General features: G+C 42.2%; 1 protein-coding gene across 1 annotated transcript; it reads left to right on the forward strand.

Moving 5' to 3' along the window:
* Nucleotides 1–4424: 4424 nt before the first annotated feature.
* LOC308085902 (uncharacterized protein) lies at nucleotides 4425–18259 on the forward strand (the record flags this gene model as incomplete). Its single annotated transcript, XM_080429218.1, has 7 exons — nucleotides 4425–4620; nucleotides 4780–4884; nucleotides 15705–15782; nucleotides 16148–16287; nucleotides 17547–17644; nucleotides 17734–17828; nucleotides 18207–18259. 7 exons carry the CDS (start codon nucleotides 4425–4427, stop codon nucleotides 18257–18259), a joined length of 765 nt encoding a protein of 254 aa, XP_080285344.1.
* Between the last annotated feature and the right edge of the window lie 1165 nt (nucleotides 18260–19424).

The following is a 19424-nucleotide window of genomic DNA, read 5'->3' on the forward strand; positions in this document are numbered from 1 at the left end:
TTGAAAAAGTAATTACACTAATCGGCCACATGGTGGCGCCTATAACAGCGCCCTTTACGTTTTGGCCTATAACTCTTGAACCGTAGGTCGTAAAATCAAAATGTCTTTTTCCCTGGATTCCTTGGGTCACTACGCATCTCCCCATATAGGCCACGCCCATTTGCGTCAGGATAGATTTTCCGCCATTTTGAATTTTCTTCAAAACACACTTTTTGCACCTTTTCCTACAGATTTTTCCCAATCTCACAAAAATCGGTACACATGATCTCTGGACCCATGCGATAATCTGGACCGAAACAGAATTTTGATAGTCCATACGTTCGTCCGTAAATGGCTTCCAAAGTTAGCGGGAGGGGCCCGTTTTACAAAAAAGCCCACAAATCACGAACAAAACGTCCAGTCAATCCCAAATTTGAATCACATGTCAAGTGTGGTTTACTCAACAAATCCCCAAAAGAGTTTCCACTTTCATCCATAGGGGGCGCACACAAATGCTCAAAATGTAACCGTTTGATGCAAAAACCTTATGTTGGGGGATCAATCCTCTCAAAATGAAACGCAAGTGATCTCAGGAGTGACGTGACAATGTAATTGGCGCAGCCTCCGACGGTATTCCTCCCAGCGTATTCCTCGATGTCCCGGCGGCAGCGACCCGCGACTAGCGTCGGTGCAACCACACTCTGCAATTGCCCTGAATTGCGACGCGTCTAGTTCCCATTGGTGTAATGTTTTTTTTTTAATGTTTACCATGCTTCTTTGTATTGACCTCTGTATGAATGTATTGCACTGGAGCCGTTGAGCAAGGAGCCGTTGAGCAAAGCAAATTTCCTTCGGGATTAATAAAGTATATATCTATCTATCTATCTATTAGCAGCGTGCTGTGCAGCAGGCAGCGCAGTGAGACTCGCACAACCATGATGACTAACTATACCGGGGTTTCGCGAGCAGCCGATCATGTTCAATTATCAATTATCTGCGCAAAATGTTCTGTGAGCCCGAGCCCGGCCCTGGGCCCGTTTGTCAAACACAGAATCAGTCCGAGCCCGGGCCTGGCCCGTGGTATTCAGCCCGAGCCCGGCCCTTGGCCCGTGTGTCAAATACAGAATCAGCCCAAGACCGTCCCGTTTTGGCAGGCCGGGCCGGGCCGTGGGCGGGCTCTGGCGGGCCTGCAGGACTGCAGGGAGGGCCTTCAAAACAAACATAACTGTTAACATACATTCTTCCCGGTCTGGGGTAGGCCTATGTCCAAACTTTCAGCCTTCAGGTTAAGGTCCTGCCAACAAGCGACAACTAAAATGAAGGCACAATGCCAGAAAAGTATTCCACCATGACGCGCAAGGCGGGGCCGCTGTGAGCGACACAGTGAGTTAGGGTTCAGCACCAAGGACAGCGCCATATATATATATATATATATATATATATATATATATATGTATATATATATATATATATATATATATAGAAGAGAGAGAGAGAGAGAGAGAGAGAGAGAGAGAGAGAGAGAGAGAGAGAGAGAGAGAGAGAAAACCCCTGCTTGTCAAGCAAAAATATATGAGATTAATTTACACTTTGCATTTGTTTATATCGCTTTCTATGAGTATATATATGACTTATGACCGATATAAGAGCTATACATAGGCCTAGCTCATAAAAGAGCTGAGTCCAATCATTCACTGTCTGTCAGTAGGCTATAATCATAATATAATGATGATAATAATAATAAAGACAGCTGGAATTGAACTCAAGATTCAGGATACATTGCAATATGAAACCACTACATTGTCACAGAGTCCAATTCATTAATTTAATAGTTAATTCGTTTATATAGGCCACACATGAATTAACTGATGCTCTTATCATGTTATCATTTTTTACTGCAGAAGAAATATACAGCATGCCTAAAACGCCAATTGTAGCCTACAATAAGACTGGAACTATAGGGTGCCCCGGTATGCAGCCGTTGTCGGCAAGCGCCATCTGGAGCCGCAGCAGCTGCCAGAGCGCACCGGAGCTGCCGACAACTGCCGGTCTCACCGTAGCTGCCGGTCTCGCCGCGGCAGTTACCGAGAGCACCGGAGCCTGCCGACACCTGCCGGTCTTGACCGGCAGCTGCCGGTCTCACCGCGGAAGCTACCGGAGCACACCGGAGTTGCCACCGTTGTCGGCAAGCGGCCGTTGAGAGGCTATTTGATTTGAAAATAGCCGATCTACAAGCTCACAACATGTGAGCCTGTACATCTGCTATAAGTATATTTTGATTATTTATTTATACATTATTAGGCGAAGGCTATTTGAAAATAGCCATCTACAAGCTGACACAATTTTAGTACTTTTACTTTTTATACAGAGGCTATTTGAAAATAGCCGATCTACAAGCTCACAACATGTGAGCCTGTACATCTGCTATAAGTATATTTTGAGTGTACATCTGCTATAAGTATAATTTTTATTATTTATTCATACAATTATTAGGCGAAGGCTATTGAAAATAGCCGATCTACAAGCTGACACAATTTTAGTACTTTTACTTTTATATACAAAGGCTATTTGAAAATAGCCGATCTACAAGCTCACAACATGTGAGCCTGTACATCTGCTATAAGTATATTTTTATTATTTATTTATACATTATTGGTACAACGGGGTGGTGGTGGATGGCGTGGTAGGGGCGGACATGTGGGGGGTGGGGTTCTCTGCCGGTCGGAGCCGTGGGGGGGGGGGGGGGGGGGGGGGGGGTGCGGAGGGGTGGGGGGGGGGGGGGGGGGTGCGGAGGGTCCCGCCGGAGCCGTGGGGCGGCGGGGCGGCGTGCGGAGGTCCCGCGGAATAGGAGCCACTGCCGCGGCAGAGGAAACACTGCCGCTGCCTGCCGCAGCAGAGGAAACACTGCCGCGGCTGTAGTCGGCAGTTACCGGCGACGCCGTGGCTGCTGTCGCTGCCGGTGAATGCACTCGCTCCTTCTGCTAAGGAGACGGGTTGGGAAATATTTGGGCAGGCAATCCGAAAGGCAGGCAGTGCTAAACAATTAAGTGCCTTAAAAACAATTAAAAGGATTTTAAAATCAATCCTTTATCTTCTCTGGTTTCAAAATCTCCCAATGACCTCTGGTAATGAATATAGGCTGTTCTCTTCTTCTATTCTCTTCTTCTAAATTCAGTTTTTATTCAGTTTTGCAAGTGCAGTGTATTTGTTTGTATATTTATTTATCTATCTATCTATCTATTTATTTATTTTATTCATTCATGCGTGTGTATTTGTGTGTGTGTGTGTGTGTGTGTGGGGTGGTTGTGTGTGTGTGTGTGTGTGTGTGTGTGTGTGTGTGTGTGTGTGTGTGTGTGTGTGTGTGTGTGTGTGTGTGTGTGTGTGTTGGGCAGGGGGCTACTGATATTTCATAACCTGTGGCTTTGCTTTAAGAACTAAGGAACTGGCAGAGAAAGTATTCAGTAAACATTTAGCATTAGTTTAGTTTATTAACAAGTCTATGACCTATGGAAAAGTACTGCCTGTCCTCAATACTACTCAAATGTATTCTTATTAATGCGGTTGTTCCCATACTATAAGATTTGGAGGACCTATTGTTACTTTTCAGGCTCTTAATATAATCCACCAAAATAGCAGAGCTTATTAAACATACGGTATAATAAATAAAAATGACTTGTGCAGATCAATGGGTATTACATTTGTACTAAAATTACAAATGAAGTACATACCATAACTCTAACCCCACAATACAATGCCATCAATACGACCATCAAGCGTGATACAAAATAAAAAAGTATATATTGAACAACAAAGAGTACTACTGCATTTACTGCAGGCAGTGTAATGGAAGAAAGGAAGTAGGGTATATGTATTTTAAAATGAATGCGAGGTGTTGCTAACCACAAACCAACCATGAGTCATTTTTGACATCAATCAAGATTGCTAGTTGTCATCTACTATACCATATTAGGAACACAGCGAAAAATGCATTTATTTTTTAGCTGACATTCTATTATCTGTAAGTTTCTAAATCTAAACCAGAATCACTTTGTTGGCCAGTTACAGTTGCTGTATAGGATTTTATCTGTGTAGGTAACTTTCTCAGTGCACGGAGACAGAGATAAACAGAGACAACAGGACTCATATTGACAGACAAAGAGATGGAACACAATTCCCATGTTTACCAGCCAAGCTATGCTACATGTTTCATTACCAGCCAAAGTATTTGGTAGAAAGAAAAAGAAGAAAAAAAATTACGTGTGTCTGTCCTTTGCTCTTGCCCAAATATGGAGTTCCACGTGTCATCATTTCCTTATTGCCCACGTTCTTATAACCAACACCCGCAGACAGTCAAATGTTCCGCAGAATTTTGATCGTCAAGAAGACATCTAACGTAGTTATTATTTGAACTTAGTTAGTTAGTTTTCAAATCTTATCCTTGTAAGATGTCTACAGATATTTATTCCATGCCAGACTTGACAAAGAAGGTTAGACATAGGGATGGAGAAAGAGGACAGAGAGGTGACACTGAGGACAGGGGAGTGTGGGAGGAGAGAGTGGTGGACATCTACGAGAGCATGGACGATTTTGGTGCCGTTCCCGCACCACTGCAGGTCATGACTGGTGGAGGACAGACTCAGCGTAAGTTTGACATTACACACTGTCCTTCCCGTAGGCTACTACCCGTAGTACCCTACTAAAATATAACTGCCCAGTTCAGTATCATTCTTTTGACATGTATACATTATATTTTCCTCTCTTTCTCGCTTCACACATAATAACTGTGCTTTCTTGTTGCAGGGCAGCAAACTACACCAGTGAGAAGGTCTCACACAGTTGTTATAATGAGTCTGGGATTGCTGTGTCTTATGCTGCTGGGTGCGGTCATAGGCCTCGCTGTGCACAGTGAGTATTCCGTTTACAACTTCCACATCACTCACTCAGGGATTTTGTTGCCTGACTTTAAAGTAATACTTTTTTTTATTTTTATATTTGTTTTTTATTAAGGTGATACACTTTACAGGTTTACATTGTGGGAACACAGAATGTAGCAATTCTTGTAATACACCTTGGGGTTTTTTCTTTTTCTATACATAAATGACACGACACATGGTGAAAAAAAATTGACTGTGGGTGGGAGCATGGGGGTACACATTGCTGCACATTACACAATTCAGTTAGAGAACCCAACATACTGGCAAAATTATCTATATTCAGAACCACAATATGCACTCCCACCATAGTGCTGGAAATAGGAGCAGATACGGCACCAAACACGAAACAGGACAGGAGACATACATAAAATAAAATAAACTTAATAAATGAAAATCAAGAAAAACAACAAGAAAAATATAGCTGCAAGCAGCGATAAGCGGGGCCAGGGAATAGAGAGAGAGAGAGAGAGAGAGAGAGAGAGAGAGAGAGAGAGAGAGAGAGAGAGACAGAGAGACTAATGAGGAGTGAGTGAGGGCAGGTGTGATTATGGATTGAGAGGGAATGACAGCAGGTGAGGTGGGTAGATCCAATCCATGGGAATAGGCCAGGTGGACTGTTGCTGTTGCTCACTTTCTAAAAGAACATAATTATGAGAAGAGAGAGAGAGAGAGAGAGAGAGAGAGAGAGAGAGAGAGAGAGAGAGAGAGAGAGAGAGAGAGAGAGAGAGAGAGAGAGAGAGATAGATAGAGAGAGAGACAGAATAGATTGAAGAGAGAGAGAGACGGAATAGATTGAAGAGAGAGAGAGATAAACGGAATAGATTGAAGAGAAAGAGAGAGAGAGACAAACGGAATAGATTGAAGAGAAAGAGAGAGAGAGAAACGGAATAGATTGAAGAGAAAGAGAGAGAGAGAGAGAAACGGAATAGATTGAAGAGAAAGAGAGAGAGAGAGAGAGAGAGAGAGAGAGAGAGAGAGAGAGAGAGAGAGAGAGAGAGAGAGAGAGAGAATCGGAATAGATTGAAGAGAGAGAGAGAGAGAGAGATAGAGAGAGAGAGAGAGAGAGAAAAGGAATAGATTGAAGAGAAAGAGAGAGAGAGAGAAACTGAATAGATTGAAGAGAGAGAGAGACATGGAAACGGAATAGATTGAAGAGAGAGAGAGCGAGAGAGACATGGAAACGGAATAGATTGAAGAGAGAGAGAGAGACATGGAAACATAATAGACTGAAGAGAGAGATAGATGGAAGCAGAACGGATTGAATGGACATCTCAACCTATTGCCATTAACAGGAATCGAACCCTCAACCTTCGGATTGACAGGCTGCAACACTACCTATAGTGCTATAGCTTTGTACAGATTGAGGTTGTCTGTTGAAGATAAAAGTGAACCAGTGAAAGCAGCCGACCTACAAGCTCAGAAATACGTTGCTATCTGAAAAGTTGTGAGATTGTAGATCGGAGAGAGAGAGAGAGAGACATGGAAACGGAATAGATTGAAGAGATAAGGATAATTCCTTTAACAGGTCTGTTCATGAAAGTCCTTGCGGTCTTGTTTCCAATGAGGGCCTGTGAGCAATTAGGGGTTAAGAGTCTTGCTCAGGGAAAAATTTCATTTGCTGGCCTGGCCTGGAATCGTACCTTGGTCAACTAGGGCCTCTGGCTCCCTAGGCTGGCCCACTAACCACTCAGCTATGGCCGCCCCTCAAAAGAGAGAGAGAGAGAGAGAGAGAGAGAGAGAGAGAGAGACATGGAAACGGAATAGATTGAAGAGGGAGACATGGAAACGGAATAGATTGAAGAGAGAGAGAGAGAGAGAGACATGGAAACAGAATAGATTGAAGAGAGAGAGAGACATGGAAACATAATAGATTGAAGAGAGAGAGAGAGATGGAAGCAGAATGGATTGATTGGACATCTCAACCTATTGCCATTAACAGGAATCGAACCCTCAACCTTCGGATTGACAGGCTGCAACACTACCTATAGTGCTATAGCTTTGTCCAGGCTAAGGTTGTCTGTTGAAGATAAAAGTGAACCAGTGAAAGCAGTCGATCTACAAGCTCAGAAACACGTTGCTATCTGAAAGGTTTTGAGATTGTAGATCGGCTATTTTCAGAATGAAGTATGTCATACATTGCAAAAACATACCTTCTCAGATAAGCATTTCATGTTATCTTTATCAATTGCATATGTATTCATTAATACAGTCTTGTTGTTTGCAATGTACTTTAAATGAAGTCTCCACCAAGGGAGGCTTCAACCGGCAACCTTGCTGTTGTGAAACATTCACTTAAGCGGGAAGCCATTGGACCAACAGACCTGATCCAGTGAAAACGGAGGTCAAACAGATGATACCATTTCACGCAAATAACTCAAAAATCCTGGGTTTAAGTGTTTTTCAAACAGCTCAAAATTGCGGACAATCTAAGGGCGGAGAGAGAGACATGGAAAAGGAATAGATTGAAGAGAGAGAGACATGGAAACATAATAGATTGAAGAGAGAGAAAGATGGAAGCAGAATGGATTGATTGGACGTCTCAACCTATTGCCATTAACAGGAATCGATCCCTCAACCTTCGGATTGACAGGCTGCAACACTACCTATAGTGCTATAGCTTTGTCTAGGCTGAGGTTGTCTGTTGAAGATAAAATTGAACCAGTGAAAGCAGCCGATCTACAAGCTCAGAAACACGTTGCTATCTGAAAAGTTTTGAGATTGTAGATCGGCTATTTTCAGAATGAAGTATGTCATACATTGAAAAGACATACTCTCAAATAAGCATTTCAGGTTACCTTTAACAATTGCACTTGCATTAATTGACACAAGTAAGACGCGCGAACGCTGGAAGCGAACGCAGATTGACTGAGGCTGCTATATTTCAACCACACTGTAGTAGTGCACTCTGCCGCACTCTGCCGGCTGTATACAGGCAGTGTAGCTGCTGGCATTTCAGCACGGAGTTTCGAGTCACATGGGGGCGCGAGCCAATGAGAGCGTGAACACACGCTGTATACAGGCAGTGCAGCTGCTGGCATTTCAGCACGGAGTTTCGAGTCACATGGGGGCGCGAGCCAATGAGAGCGTGAACACACAAGGAAAGACCATAAATAAGGGACAGACACACACACACACACAACCCAAGCACGGTGATATAGTAAGCTCCACTTGGTCGGAGGCCTCCTTCCGCGTTCGCAACAATCATGTTGTGTGCAATGCAACTTAAATGAAGTCTGCATCAAGTGAGGCTTGAACTGGCAACCTTGAGATTGTAAGGCACACACTTAAGCGAGAAACCATTGGAACAACAGACCTGACCTGGTGAATGAGAGAGAGAGAGAGAGAGAGAGACAGAGAGAGAGAGAGAGAGAGAGAGAGAGAGAGAGAGAGAGAGAGAGAGAGAGAGAGACATGGAAACGGAATATATTGAAGAGAGAGAGAGAGAGAGCGAGAGAGCCATGGAAACGGAATAGATTGAAGAGAGATAGAGAGAGAGACATGGAAACGGAATAGATTGAAGAGAGAGAGACACGGAAACATAATAGATTGAAGAGAGAGAAGCAGAATGGATTGATTGGACATCTCAACCTATTGCCATTAACAGGAATCGAACCATCAACCTTCGAATTGACAGGCTGCAACACTACCTATAGTGCTATAGACCGCCGAAGTCTGACGTCATTTACACATCCTTTGTTTGTCTACCTGGTTTGCAGTTTTCCACCCCCGTTCTGAATCCCATAGACGTATTGAATATCGCGTCAAATAAGAACTGTGTTCCAAAAATAAACACATGACCCCGGCGGGTTGACTCTTATGGATATGAAGCATCAACTGACGGTGAGAAAACGCTAATGTTACTTCCGCCGAATTAGTTACATTTTCGCCAGAAACAGACTGTATCAAATATAAGTGACTGACTATCATAAACGATACAGAACCTCCTCCCTGACAATAACGCCGACACGCAGTGTTTATTTTTGGACCACAATTCTTATATGAGACGATTCTAAGATGACCCAATGTTATTCTCCATAGAGAAATTACTTCCGCAAACCTGGGGATGAACGAGTGACGTCAGGACTTCGGTGCTCTATTGCTTTGTCCAGGCTGAGGTTGTCTGTTGAAGATAAAAGTGAACCAGTGAAAGCAGCCGATCTACAAGCTCAGAAAGAACGTTGCTATCTGAAAGGTTTTGAGATTGTAGATCGGCTATTTTCAGAATGAAGTATGTCATACATACTTCATACCCTCTCAAATAAGCATTTCATCTTTATCAATTGCATTATGTATTAATTGACACAATTACTGGTAGTGTCTGTTGATATTTATAAGTATTTCCGTCCATTATGAACCAAGCCTCTGTGTCCCGAACTACTCTAGATCACTGGTTCACAAACCATTTATCAATAAAGGCATTTTTGTGTCTCCTCGGAACGAAAACTAGTGAAAGTAGCCGATCTACAAGCTCACAAAACGTTGCTATCTGAAAAGTTGTGAGATTGTAGATCGGCTATTTTCACAATGAAGTTTGTCATACATTGCAAAAACATACTCTCTCCAAGAAGCATTTCATGTTACCTTTAACAGTTGCACATGCATTAATTGAGAGAGAGAGACATGGAAACATAATAGATTGAAGAGAGAGAGAGATGGAAGCAGAATGGATTGATTGGACATCTCAACCTATTGCCATTAACAGGAATCGAACCCTCAACCTTCGGATTGACAGGCTGCAACACTACCTATAGTGCTATAGCTTTGACCAGGCTGAGGTTGTCTGTTGAAGATAAAACTGAACCAGTAAGCAGCCGATCTATAAGCTCAGAAACACGTTGCTATCTGAAAAGTTTTGAGATTGTAGATCGGCTATTTTCAGAATGAAGTATGTCATACATTGCAAAAACATACCTTCTCAGATAAGCATTTAATGTTATCTTTATCAATTGCATATGTATTCATTAATACAGTCTTGTTGTTTGCAATGCACTTTAAATGAAGTCTCCACCAAGTGAGGCTTGAACCGGCAACCTTGATGTTATGAAACATTCACTTAAGCGGGAAGCCATTGGACCAACAGACCTAATCCAGTGAAAACGGAGGTCAGACAGATGATACCATTTCACGCAAATAACTGAAAAATCCTGGGTTTAAGTGTTTTTCAAACTGCTCAAAATTGTGAACAATCTAAGGGCGGAGAGAGAGACATGGAAACGGAATAGATTGAAGAGAGAGAGACATGGAAACAATAGATTGAAGAGAGAGAAGGATGGAAGCAGAATGGATTGATTGGACGTGTCAACCTATTGCCATTAACAGGAATCTAACCCTCAACCTTCGGATTGACGGGCTGCAACATTACCTATAGTGCTATAGCTTTGTCCAGGCTGAGGTTGTCTGTTGAAGATAAAAGTGAACCAGTGAAAGCAGCCGATCTACAGATAAAAAAATAAAACAAAAATAGAAACAAAAACCCGGGATCCTAGGGTGGGGGCGGCGGGGGCGGGGGGGGAACGACTTCGAACGCTCCGTGTTAGTTGTTGGCATTGGCGTTTTCCCCCAGGTGTTGAACCAAAGGTTGCCATATAAGGTCAAACCTATCTGTCTGATCCAATCGCAAGTACCGGATCCTCTCTACCTCGAGAGTGTTGACAAGGTCAGCAAGCCACATTTTGACACTAGGACCTTCCTTACCCTTCCAACGTAATAGAATACATTTTTTGGCGGACATGAGACAGAAGTTTAAAAAACATCTGTGGGCCGGGGGGAGGCCCCTCAGGGTCAAAGAATTGTTGAAACTTATAGTTTGGGAATCTGGGGTAATTTGCCGTGAAAGTATTGTGGAGATGGTATTAAAGACCTTAGTCCAGTATGTTAGAATTATAGGACATAGCATATAACTGTGTGCCAGAGTGGCCTCCCCGGACTCACATTTCTCACATAGTGGTGACACGGACGGGAATATTCTATGAAGTTTGGCATTTGAGTAGTGCAACCTGTGAACAATTTTAAACTGCATGAGACAGTGTCTAGCATTAATAGAGCATCTGTGAATCTGTACGAGAGAACTATTCCATTGCTCTTCAGCTAACTGCATTCCCAGTTCCCTTTCCCACCTTCCTCGTATACCTGAGGTATCCACCTTGCACTCTCTTAGGTTTGTATAAAGCTCAGAAATAAGGTTTGGGGAGAAGGGAGAGCGCTTGATGACGTCCCTGATATTAGACTGAGTCAGTGACCTGTATAGGGGTACATTTCTGGAGACATAGTCCCTTATCTGTAAATAACGAAAAAAGTGAGTAGTAGGTAGCCCAAATTTGTCCACTAACTGCTGAAATGAGGAGAAGACACCCTCGTTGTACAGATCTAATAGGGTGGAGATACCCTCCCTCTCCCATAACTTAAAGGCAGAGTCCATGTTGGATGGGGGGAATAACGGATTACCTACAATTGGTAGCAATACTCGCAATGTACTCAAATCTGCTCGTTTTGCTATCTGTCTCCAAATGTCATCTGAGGCTCTTATTAGAACATTACCGTTATATCTACGACTGTGCACTCTGGATGGTGCCAGGAGAATGGTCTCGGGTTTGTATGGATAGCAGTCATCTCTTTCCAGCATTACCCAGGAAGGGAGATGCTGGGGAGGGTGAAAGTAGAACATCATAGCTCTAACATTTGCTGCATAGTAATAACGATTAAAGTCTGGGAGTGCAAGACCACCCTCCAATTTGGGCTTACATAGGTGGATTTTTTTTATTCTGTGACTCTTGTGTGACCATAGGAAGGGCATAATAATAGAATCTAATTGTTTAAAGAATTTCTTTGTTAGATAAACCGGTAAATTTTGAAAGAGGTAAAGTAATTGAGGGAGACTGATCATTTTAATTATATTTACTCTGCCTATAAGGGAAAAAGAGGAAGGGTTTGCCAAAACCTCATGGATGCCTGTAATTTGTCAAAAAAGGGGGGGAAATTGGCTTTGTATAGGTCCTTGTAACACTTTGTGACCTGTATACCCAGGTATGTGATTTTGTCTGCTATCTTAAAGGGTAGAGAGCCCAGAAAGGCTTGGTCTGCTATTCTGATGGGCATAACTTCGCTCTTGGACCAGTTAATGCGGTATCCCAAAAAGCTACCGAACACATGAATCAATTTGAGGACATGTGGGATAGTGGAGTGTGTTTTTTTTATGTACAAAAGTACATCGTCCGCGTATAAAGAGATTCTATTTTTTGTGGTAACTGTGTCATAACCATGGAACTGGGGGTCAGCTCTTATCATCTGTGCTAGGGGCTCGATGGCGAGCACGAAGAGAAGTGGCGATAAAACGCAGCCCTGTTTGGAACCCCTGTGCAGGGCAAATTCCGGGGATATGTTTTGATTGGTGGAAATGCGCGCTTTGGGACATTTGTACAATAATTTCACATGATTAATAAATGTTTCCCCTAAGTTACATTTATTTAAAACCGCGAATAGGTAGTTAAATTCCAATTGGTGGAAGGCCTTGCGGGCATCCAGGGACATTATGACCAGGTCGTCATCCGGGCAGTGCTTAGAGTACATGATATTGAACAGGCGTCTCAAATTGAAAAAAGCGTCTCTGTTTGGGATGAATCCTGTCTGATCTGGATGTATGATCTTACTTATTACTTTATTAAGTCTCAGGGCAAGTATCTTGGCTAATAATCTGTTATCTAGATTTAGTAAGGACAGAGGTCTATATGAGTCCACATCCTCGGAATATTTTGCTGAAAAAACTGGGATTATCAAAATTGGGGCCATAGATATTTAAAAGGGTAACATGTGTAGAGTATAGTTCACCTGTGACTATAATGTACCTGCCCTGTGCATCTGTGATGGTATCTATATGTTTAAATGGGACATTCTTCCTAATTAAGATAGCTACCCCACATGCTTTGGTGGAAAATGCTGAGTGAAAAGATTGACCTATCCATCTGGCTCTGAGTCTCATATGGGCAGCTTCAGTAAGGTGGGTTTCCTGCAGGAATATGACCTGGGGGAGGCGCTGTTTGCCAAAAAATAAATAGTTTGGAGCACCCTGGCCCATCCTGAATGGGATTAGGAAACAAAAACAGTCAAAAATAGAAAAAACAAGATGGAATATCAAAACTATATGACTGCCACACGGTCATTAGGTGTGTGTGATTTAATTAATACTAAAATAAAATGAAGAGAAAGAAAGAGAGAAAGAAAAAAGAATTGCGACCTCCCTGGGACCTATAATGGAGGAAAAGGAGAAAGAGAGAAAAATCTGTCTCATGAGGAGACTGCAATGAAATATAAAGGCCTGGGGGAGGCGCTGTTTGCCAAAAAATAAATAGTTTAGAGAAGCCTAGCCCAGCCTGAATGGGATTTAGCCACGAATAAAATAGAATTAAAAAAAGAAAAAAAACAGGATGAGATATCAAAACTATATAACTGCCACACAAACATTGAGTGTCCACTTTATATGATTTAATTAGTACAAAAAGAAAGGTAACAAAGAAGGAATAGCAATCATTCATATGTTGAGAGCATGTTGACTCACCACTTCATAGTGGAGCATCAAACACAAACAAATCATTAAATATAATACTAGCAAACAAACGCAAAGTAGCAGACTGCAGAGCTCAAGGTCCCAATCGTCCTGTGGGCCACATATATAGTGTAAACCAGAACCCCAAACGTTAATGTTCCTGAGAGTAACTGCGTTGTTGTGAAGTGTCTTTTACTTTTAGGAGGCTACATGGTAGCATTGTGAACCTACTCACTCAGTGCCCGTGGACGGCACCGCCGTTGCGTGTCGTTATCACGAGCTGGCGAGCCTCCTCTAGCGTGAGCGGCCCTGGGGACCGTCAGCCTGGGAGGCGGCGAATAGCCTGGAGGGAAAGCGGAGAGTCGGTCTGAGACCGAGGTTGTAGAGCTCGGTCATAACATCACGGTATTGTCGGCGCTGCTCCAGTACCTCGGCGGGATAATCTTCATATATTTGTATGGGGGAGCCTTGGTATTCGAGTGTCCCCCTCCTCTTGCGACCTTCTCGGACCACTAGGTCTCGTATCTGGAATCTAAGGAAACACACGAGCACCGCTCTTGGTCTGTCCCTGTTCTGAGGCTTATCAGCTGACCCGGCGACGCGATGTGAGCGTTCCAACTCGGGCGGGGAGGATAGCACCTGGTCCCCCAGGAGGTCCACCAGGAACTGCGGGAAGAACTCTATGGGTCGGGGCCCCTCCACTGACTCTGGTAAGCCTATGATGCGTGCGTTGCAGCGCCGACTGCGCCCCTCCATGTCGATAGCCCTGGCCTTTAGCTTAGCATTGTCACGGGTCAGCGTCGCACAAGTCTCCACCAGCTCCACGATGCGATCGCTGTTGGAGGAGACATTAGTCTCTAGGGACAGGAGTCTTAGTTCGTGGCCCTCTACCTTAGTGTTGATTCTGTCAAGTTTCTTCTCAAGGGAGGAGAATCCCAGCTTGAATTCCGAGGCTAATGCATCTTTGTGCCTCTCAAGCATTTCAGCAATGGCGTCCGTGTCAACACAACCTGGCTGAGAGCCGTCCTTTTTGACGTCGTCCTTTCTCAGGGCAACGGTTCTGGTGTTCTTTGCCGTCATATCTGGTGGGGTAGCCTTTACCGTTTGTACATCTGTTTTAGGAGAGCTTGTAAGGGTAGCAAGGGCTATATACGTTCAATTGTATGAAGCTATGTGGGAGCGTGGTGAAACTGCGTCTTACTCCATGACGCAGCGACCGGAAGACTTTAAAGTAATACAATGCACACAAATAACAGTCCACAAATAACAATTTTTAGCATCCTCTGCTGGTCACTACCGTCACCGCATGATATAGCGTTGTCCTGCATTACCCAGAACTCCATTTGTTTTCACCGGAAGACGGAAGCGTTTCAAAAAGCGTTTTTTAATTGTTTTATACTATCTGCGGATCGTTTCTCTTAGCCAGTGGAGCTTTAGTTACCGTGAGCTGTGTTTTCTTTTGCTGTTGTTTTTCCATCTTCAAATCCTATAATGTCTTAAAAACAGCGTGAGATTCCTTTTTGTTATTCGCGCGGTAGATCCTGGCCAAACAGGAAACCGGCGCAGTAGTTCCTGGCCAAACAGGAAACCGGTGCATTCCGTTCCCGTTTCCAGCCAGATGACGTCATTTTCGCGGGAAACATTTCCCTGTCCACTTTCAATAGAAAATATATTTATAAAATGCTTTCGGGGGTGAAATTCATGCAGTGGGCGTTGTGAAACATTTGTCACTCACAAAAGATTATTTTTTTGGAAAAGGTTACCTAGTATATCTTTAACTGTGGCATCTCCAAAAGCTACTGAAGCGCTTTAAGCACACTATACTTGACTTTTTGGGCGGTGTAGCCGCCCCTATAAGTGGGGTTGGGACACCTCTTTAGTACACATTTGCTGTACTGTGATTGGCTCATTAGTACACCCCTAGCTGTACTGTGATTGGCTGACTCTATTGGCTGACTCTATTCAGCACTGTGATTGGCTAGCGAGACACATGATGACATTAATAACCTATAAATAGGACTATGCACTTTTAAAAAAAAGAATTGTTTTGAAGTGAGCTTCCATCACTGTGATGACCACTGTGATGACCACACCGCCCACTTCACACTGGGTGTGTTTTTATTGAAATACAAACACACCTAATCAGGTTCATTGAGTTTGCTTATACTCAAAGTTTCTTTTCCATGCAGATGTTTGATCATGAACTGTACAACAAAGCACATCCTCATCATCTTTTTTTTTATCATTTGCAGATAACAACCTGAACCTGGATAGAAACCAGCTACAAAACCGTTATAAAAAAATGTATCATTTATTAAACCATATTGCAGGTGCGACAGACCTTTTTGATTACATAATTAAATTCTTCATTACAACATTATTATTATCAGGGATGTAATGGTAAACTAAATATAATATGTTGACAGGGAAATGTCTAAGTCCTTAGTAACAAAAAAAGTCCTTGGTAAAGAAAAAGGTCATAAGGGCTCTTTATTATCTGGTTTATTTGGGGATTTTGCTACTCAATCACACACATATTTTGTAAACCTAAAGCCACATAATGTTGCTTATATTACTCATTGTTTCTGTTTACCTAGCACCTTTTTATTATTATTATTATTATTATTATTATTACGGTTGTCAGAATTGTTCATCAATTGAAAACCCATCAATAACCCCCTGTTTTTTTATTAAGACAAGTATCCCGGATTGCGGAAGTTTGGAGATAACTTTTACTATAGATCATCTCATGAAGGGAAAACTTGGGAGAATAGCAGACAACAATGTCAGAGCATAGGAGCAGATCTTGTGGTCATCAACAGTGTAAAAGAACAGGTTTGTGTGTGTGTGTGTGTGTGTGTGTGTGTGTGTGTGTGTGTGTGTGTGTGTGTGTGTGTGTGTGTGTGTGTGTGTGTGTGTGTGTGTGTGTGTGCGCGCATGCGTACAGTGGCCCTCATTTATCAACGGAGCGTATAAACCGGCGTATATTTTTCCATATATTCGGCCGTACACCAACGTCTACACAGCCGATCCGAGCGAACATTTGGTCCCAGCCTTGATAAATGTCACGGCTGAAACCGAGCGTCATTTAAATAACACGCCCTTAAATATTCTCAAAACGCCCCGATTTTACGACATGAAGAACCAGAATACGACCAAAGACATCATGAAAAGCCAATAAGAAAGAGTTTCCCCCGCTCGCCTCGCCACACACGCACACGCACACGCCCCTCTCTCTCTCTCACACACACACACACGCCCGCCCAACTGTGTTTTTCATGTAATCCGCACCGTAGCGGTACAATCTTAGGCTTGTAACCTACATGAATGACATATTATGATACCAATCACATCGCCATGAATGGAATACGTTTGTATATTAATTTATTTAACCCATACCGAGCAGTGCGCGTTCGAGTTACACTAAAATAAAGCCGTCATGTAGGCTATACCCATTTCCCAGTGAGACTCGGACCGTCGGACGGGCGAGTCCCGTCCCGCTCCGCATTAATGAGAGATAGCCTGGAGAGAACATTAATGGATGAAGGCTGGTGTGTGTTGGACCATGGGTTAAATGTCTGATCTCCCGGTGGCCATGAAAATATAACGGTCTAAACTCCCGAGAGTGCTCTCGCAGAAGCGCTTGTATATTTTGAAAATAGCAGATCTACAAGCTCACAACGCGTTGCGATGCGACGCTGGCTTGTGAGCTTGTAGATCTGTCCAGATGCCTGTCAGACAGTCAGACAATGCTGCTCCGCAGGTCTAGGATGGAATAAACGGGTGCAGCCAACGTCAACAACTGCTATCGACCAGACGTGAGATCTCAGCTTACGGTAGGATGAATCCAACGTCAAGATATTGATAAATGCCGAAAGGTGCTGTGATCTCGCCGTACGCCCATTATTTGGTCTGCACCGCGTTGATAAATGAGGGTCAGTATGTCCAAGTGTTTTTGTGAGTGCATGCGTCCATCACCATTTACATGCATGTGATTTGTGATGTATGTAGTTCAGTGATTATAAATGAGTCAAAGTTTGAATTCATTATATGAGAGAGTATTCATTATGGTTCAATAATTTACAAATTATCAGGAGTTCATCAAAGGATTTGGTGTTGGACCATCATGGATTGGTCTGAACAAGACTAGTGAAAAATGGACATGGGTGGATGGAACACCACTGACAACAGAGTGAGACATTTTCTCTTGTAATTCTATCAAGGTCACTACATGTCTGTGGATGTGGTTGTATTATGTTTTTTTCTCTATTTATTTTGCAGTTACTGGGGCAATATACATGGAGATGCAGACTGTGCAAAGTACTGGAATGGAAAATGGGAAAAGATTCCATGCACCAGTGAAATTTCCCCGATCTGTGAGACAGCTTTATTGTCTTAAATTTATTTTGACAAATCTACAGCTCAGTGTTCTGCCTCACAAAACTAAACAGTAACTATGTGTGTGATGAAACAGAAATACATAGTTGTACTCATGTCATTAATGTCATATTATACATTTTGTTTTAAGGACACATTTAAAGTTTTAACAGTTTTTTCTATTTATTTTATTATCATACAAGGTTCGGATAACAGTGATAATTCATACATAATATACGTATAGATAAATAAATTATTTTAGCTGACAGGATAAGGAAGTGCCTTAAGCCTTGCACAAACCAAGATGAAGCTAAAAATAAAACAAAGCTAAAAGTACAGTAGAAGAAGCTTCTTGTCAATAATTGGGTGTGTCCAAGGTTACCAGTGCCTGTCACTCAAGTCTCAGCTGGTGTGCCTGTTTGAGAAATAAGTCTATATATAGTTACTACATTACCTATTTATGGATAAAAATGTATAGAACGTTTATAAATAAGCTGCTAAATGACCTGAACTAGCCGTCTGCAAGCCACTACCATCGCTACCACTGCCTGCTGTCTGGGGAGACCGTCTGAGGAGACTATATCACCGGTGACCACTGTGTTTCCCTTGGCCAGAAATGACAAAAGCAAACTTAATAATCGTAATAAAAAAGCAAAAACTAACTGCTTCACAAAAACAATGTTGATGTAATTAGGAGATTCTATAGGGAAAGATATTTTATATACACAAATTAAGTGTAAAAAGAAAAAGAAAGAATCATGTTGCAGTATTTCCTGTTTTTTTTTAACAGTCTACCGCCTCGACTGCTCCCTGCTCATCTGTTGCTGTCTCGAGGCAGAGAAGGGGTGTCGTTCCCTCCACAGAGCCGGTAGACAGACAAACAGGGTAGCACTTTAAACGAACGTCCTATTAACAAACATTAATTAACAGTTAATAAACAACTTATTAAATACTTATTAACAGTTAATAAACTACAACATTTATAAACTAAGATTAAGGTTTATAAGCATCTTATAAGTTTTTTATTTATTGTTAATAAGTGTTGTGTTAATAGTATTTATAATTCTTTATAAACGTTTATAAACACATAATAAGCTTAATAACTATCTTATAAGTAGGTTATTAACTGTTAATAAGTATTTATTAAGTTGTCTATTATTTTTGGGCGGTGAAACCGCCCCTATAAGTGAGATTTGGAAAAATGTACATTTTCCTGCGCTGTGATCTGGGCCCAGGAAATTTGTACAATTATCCTGCGCTGTGATTGGCCAATCACAGTCTATTCAGGACTGTGATTGGCCAGTGTCACATGACACATGTGCATAGCCCTATATAAGAAACCATAACTTGAAAAAAACCAAAAATTTGTTTTTTTCAAGTTATGGTTTCGTCCATCATAAAGAGTGTTTCAATAAATGTATTTATCTTTTGTACATGATTGGTTGACTCCATTCAGTATTGTGATTAGCTAGCAAGACACCGCCCACTTCACACAGGGTGTGATTTTTTAATTAATGTTTGTTAAAAGGACGTTCAAGGCTTTATTAACGTTTATAAACACAGAATAAGGTTAATAACTATCTTATAAGTAGTTT

Source organism: Gymnoscopelus braueri (genome assembly GCF_963280865.1).
Source record: "Gymnoscopelus braueri genome assembly, chromosome: 5".
In the NCBI taxonomy this organism is placed as follows: Eukaryota; Metazoa; Chordata; class Actinopteri; order Myctophiformes; family Myctophidae; genus Gymnoscopelus; species Gymnoscopelus braueri.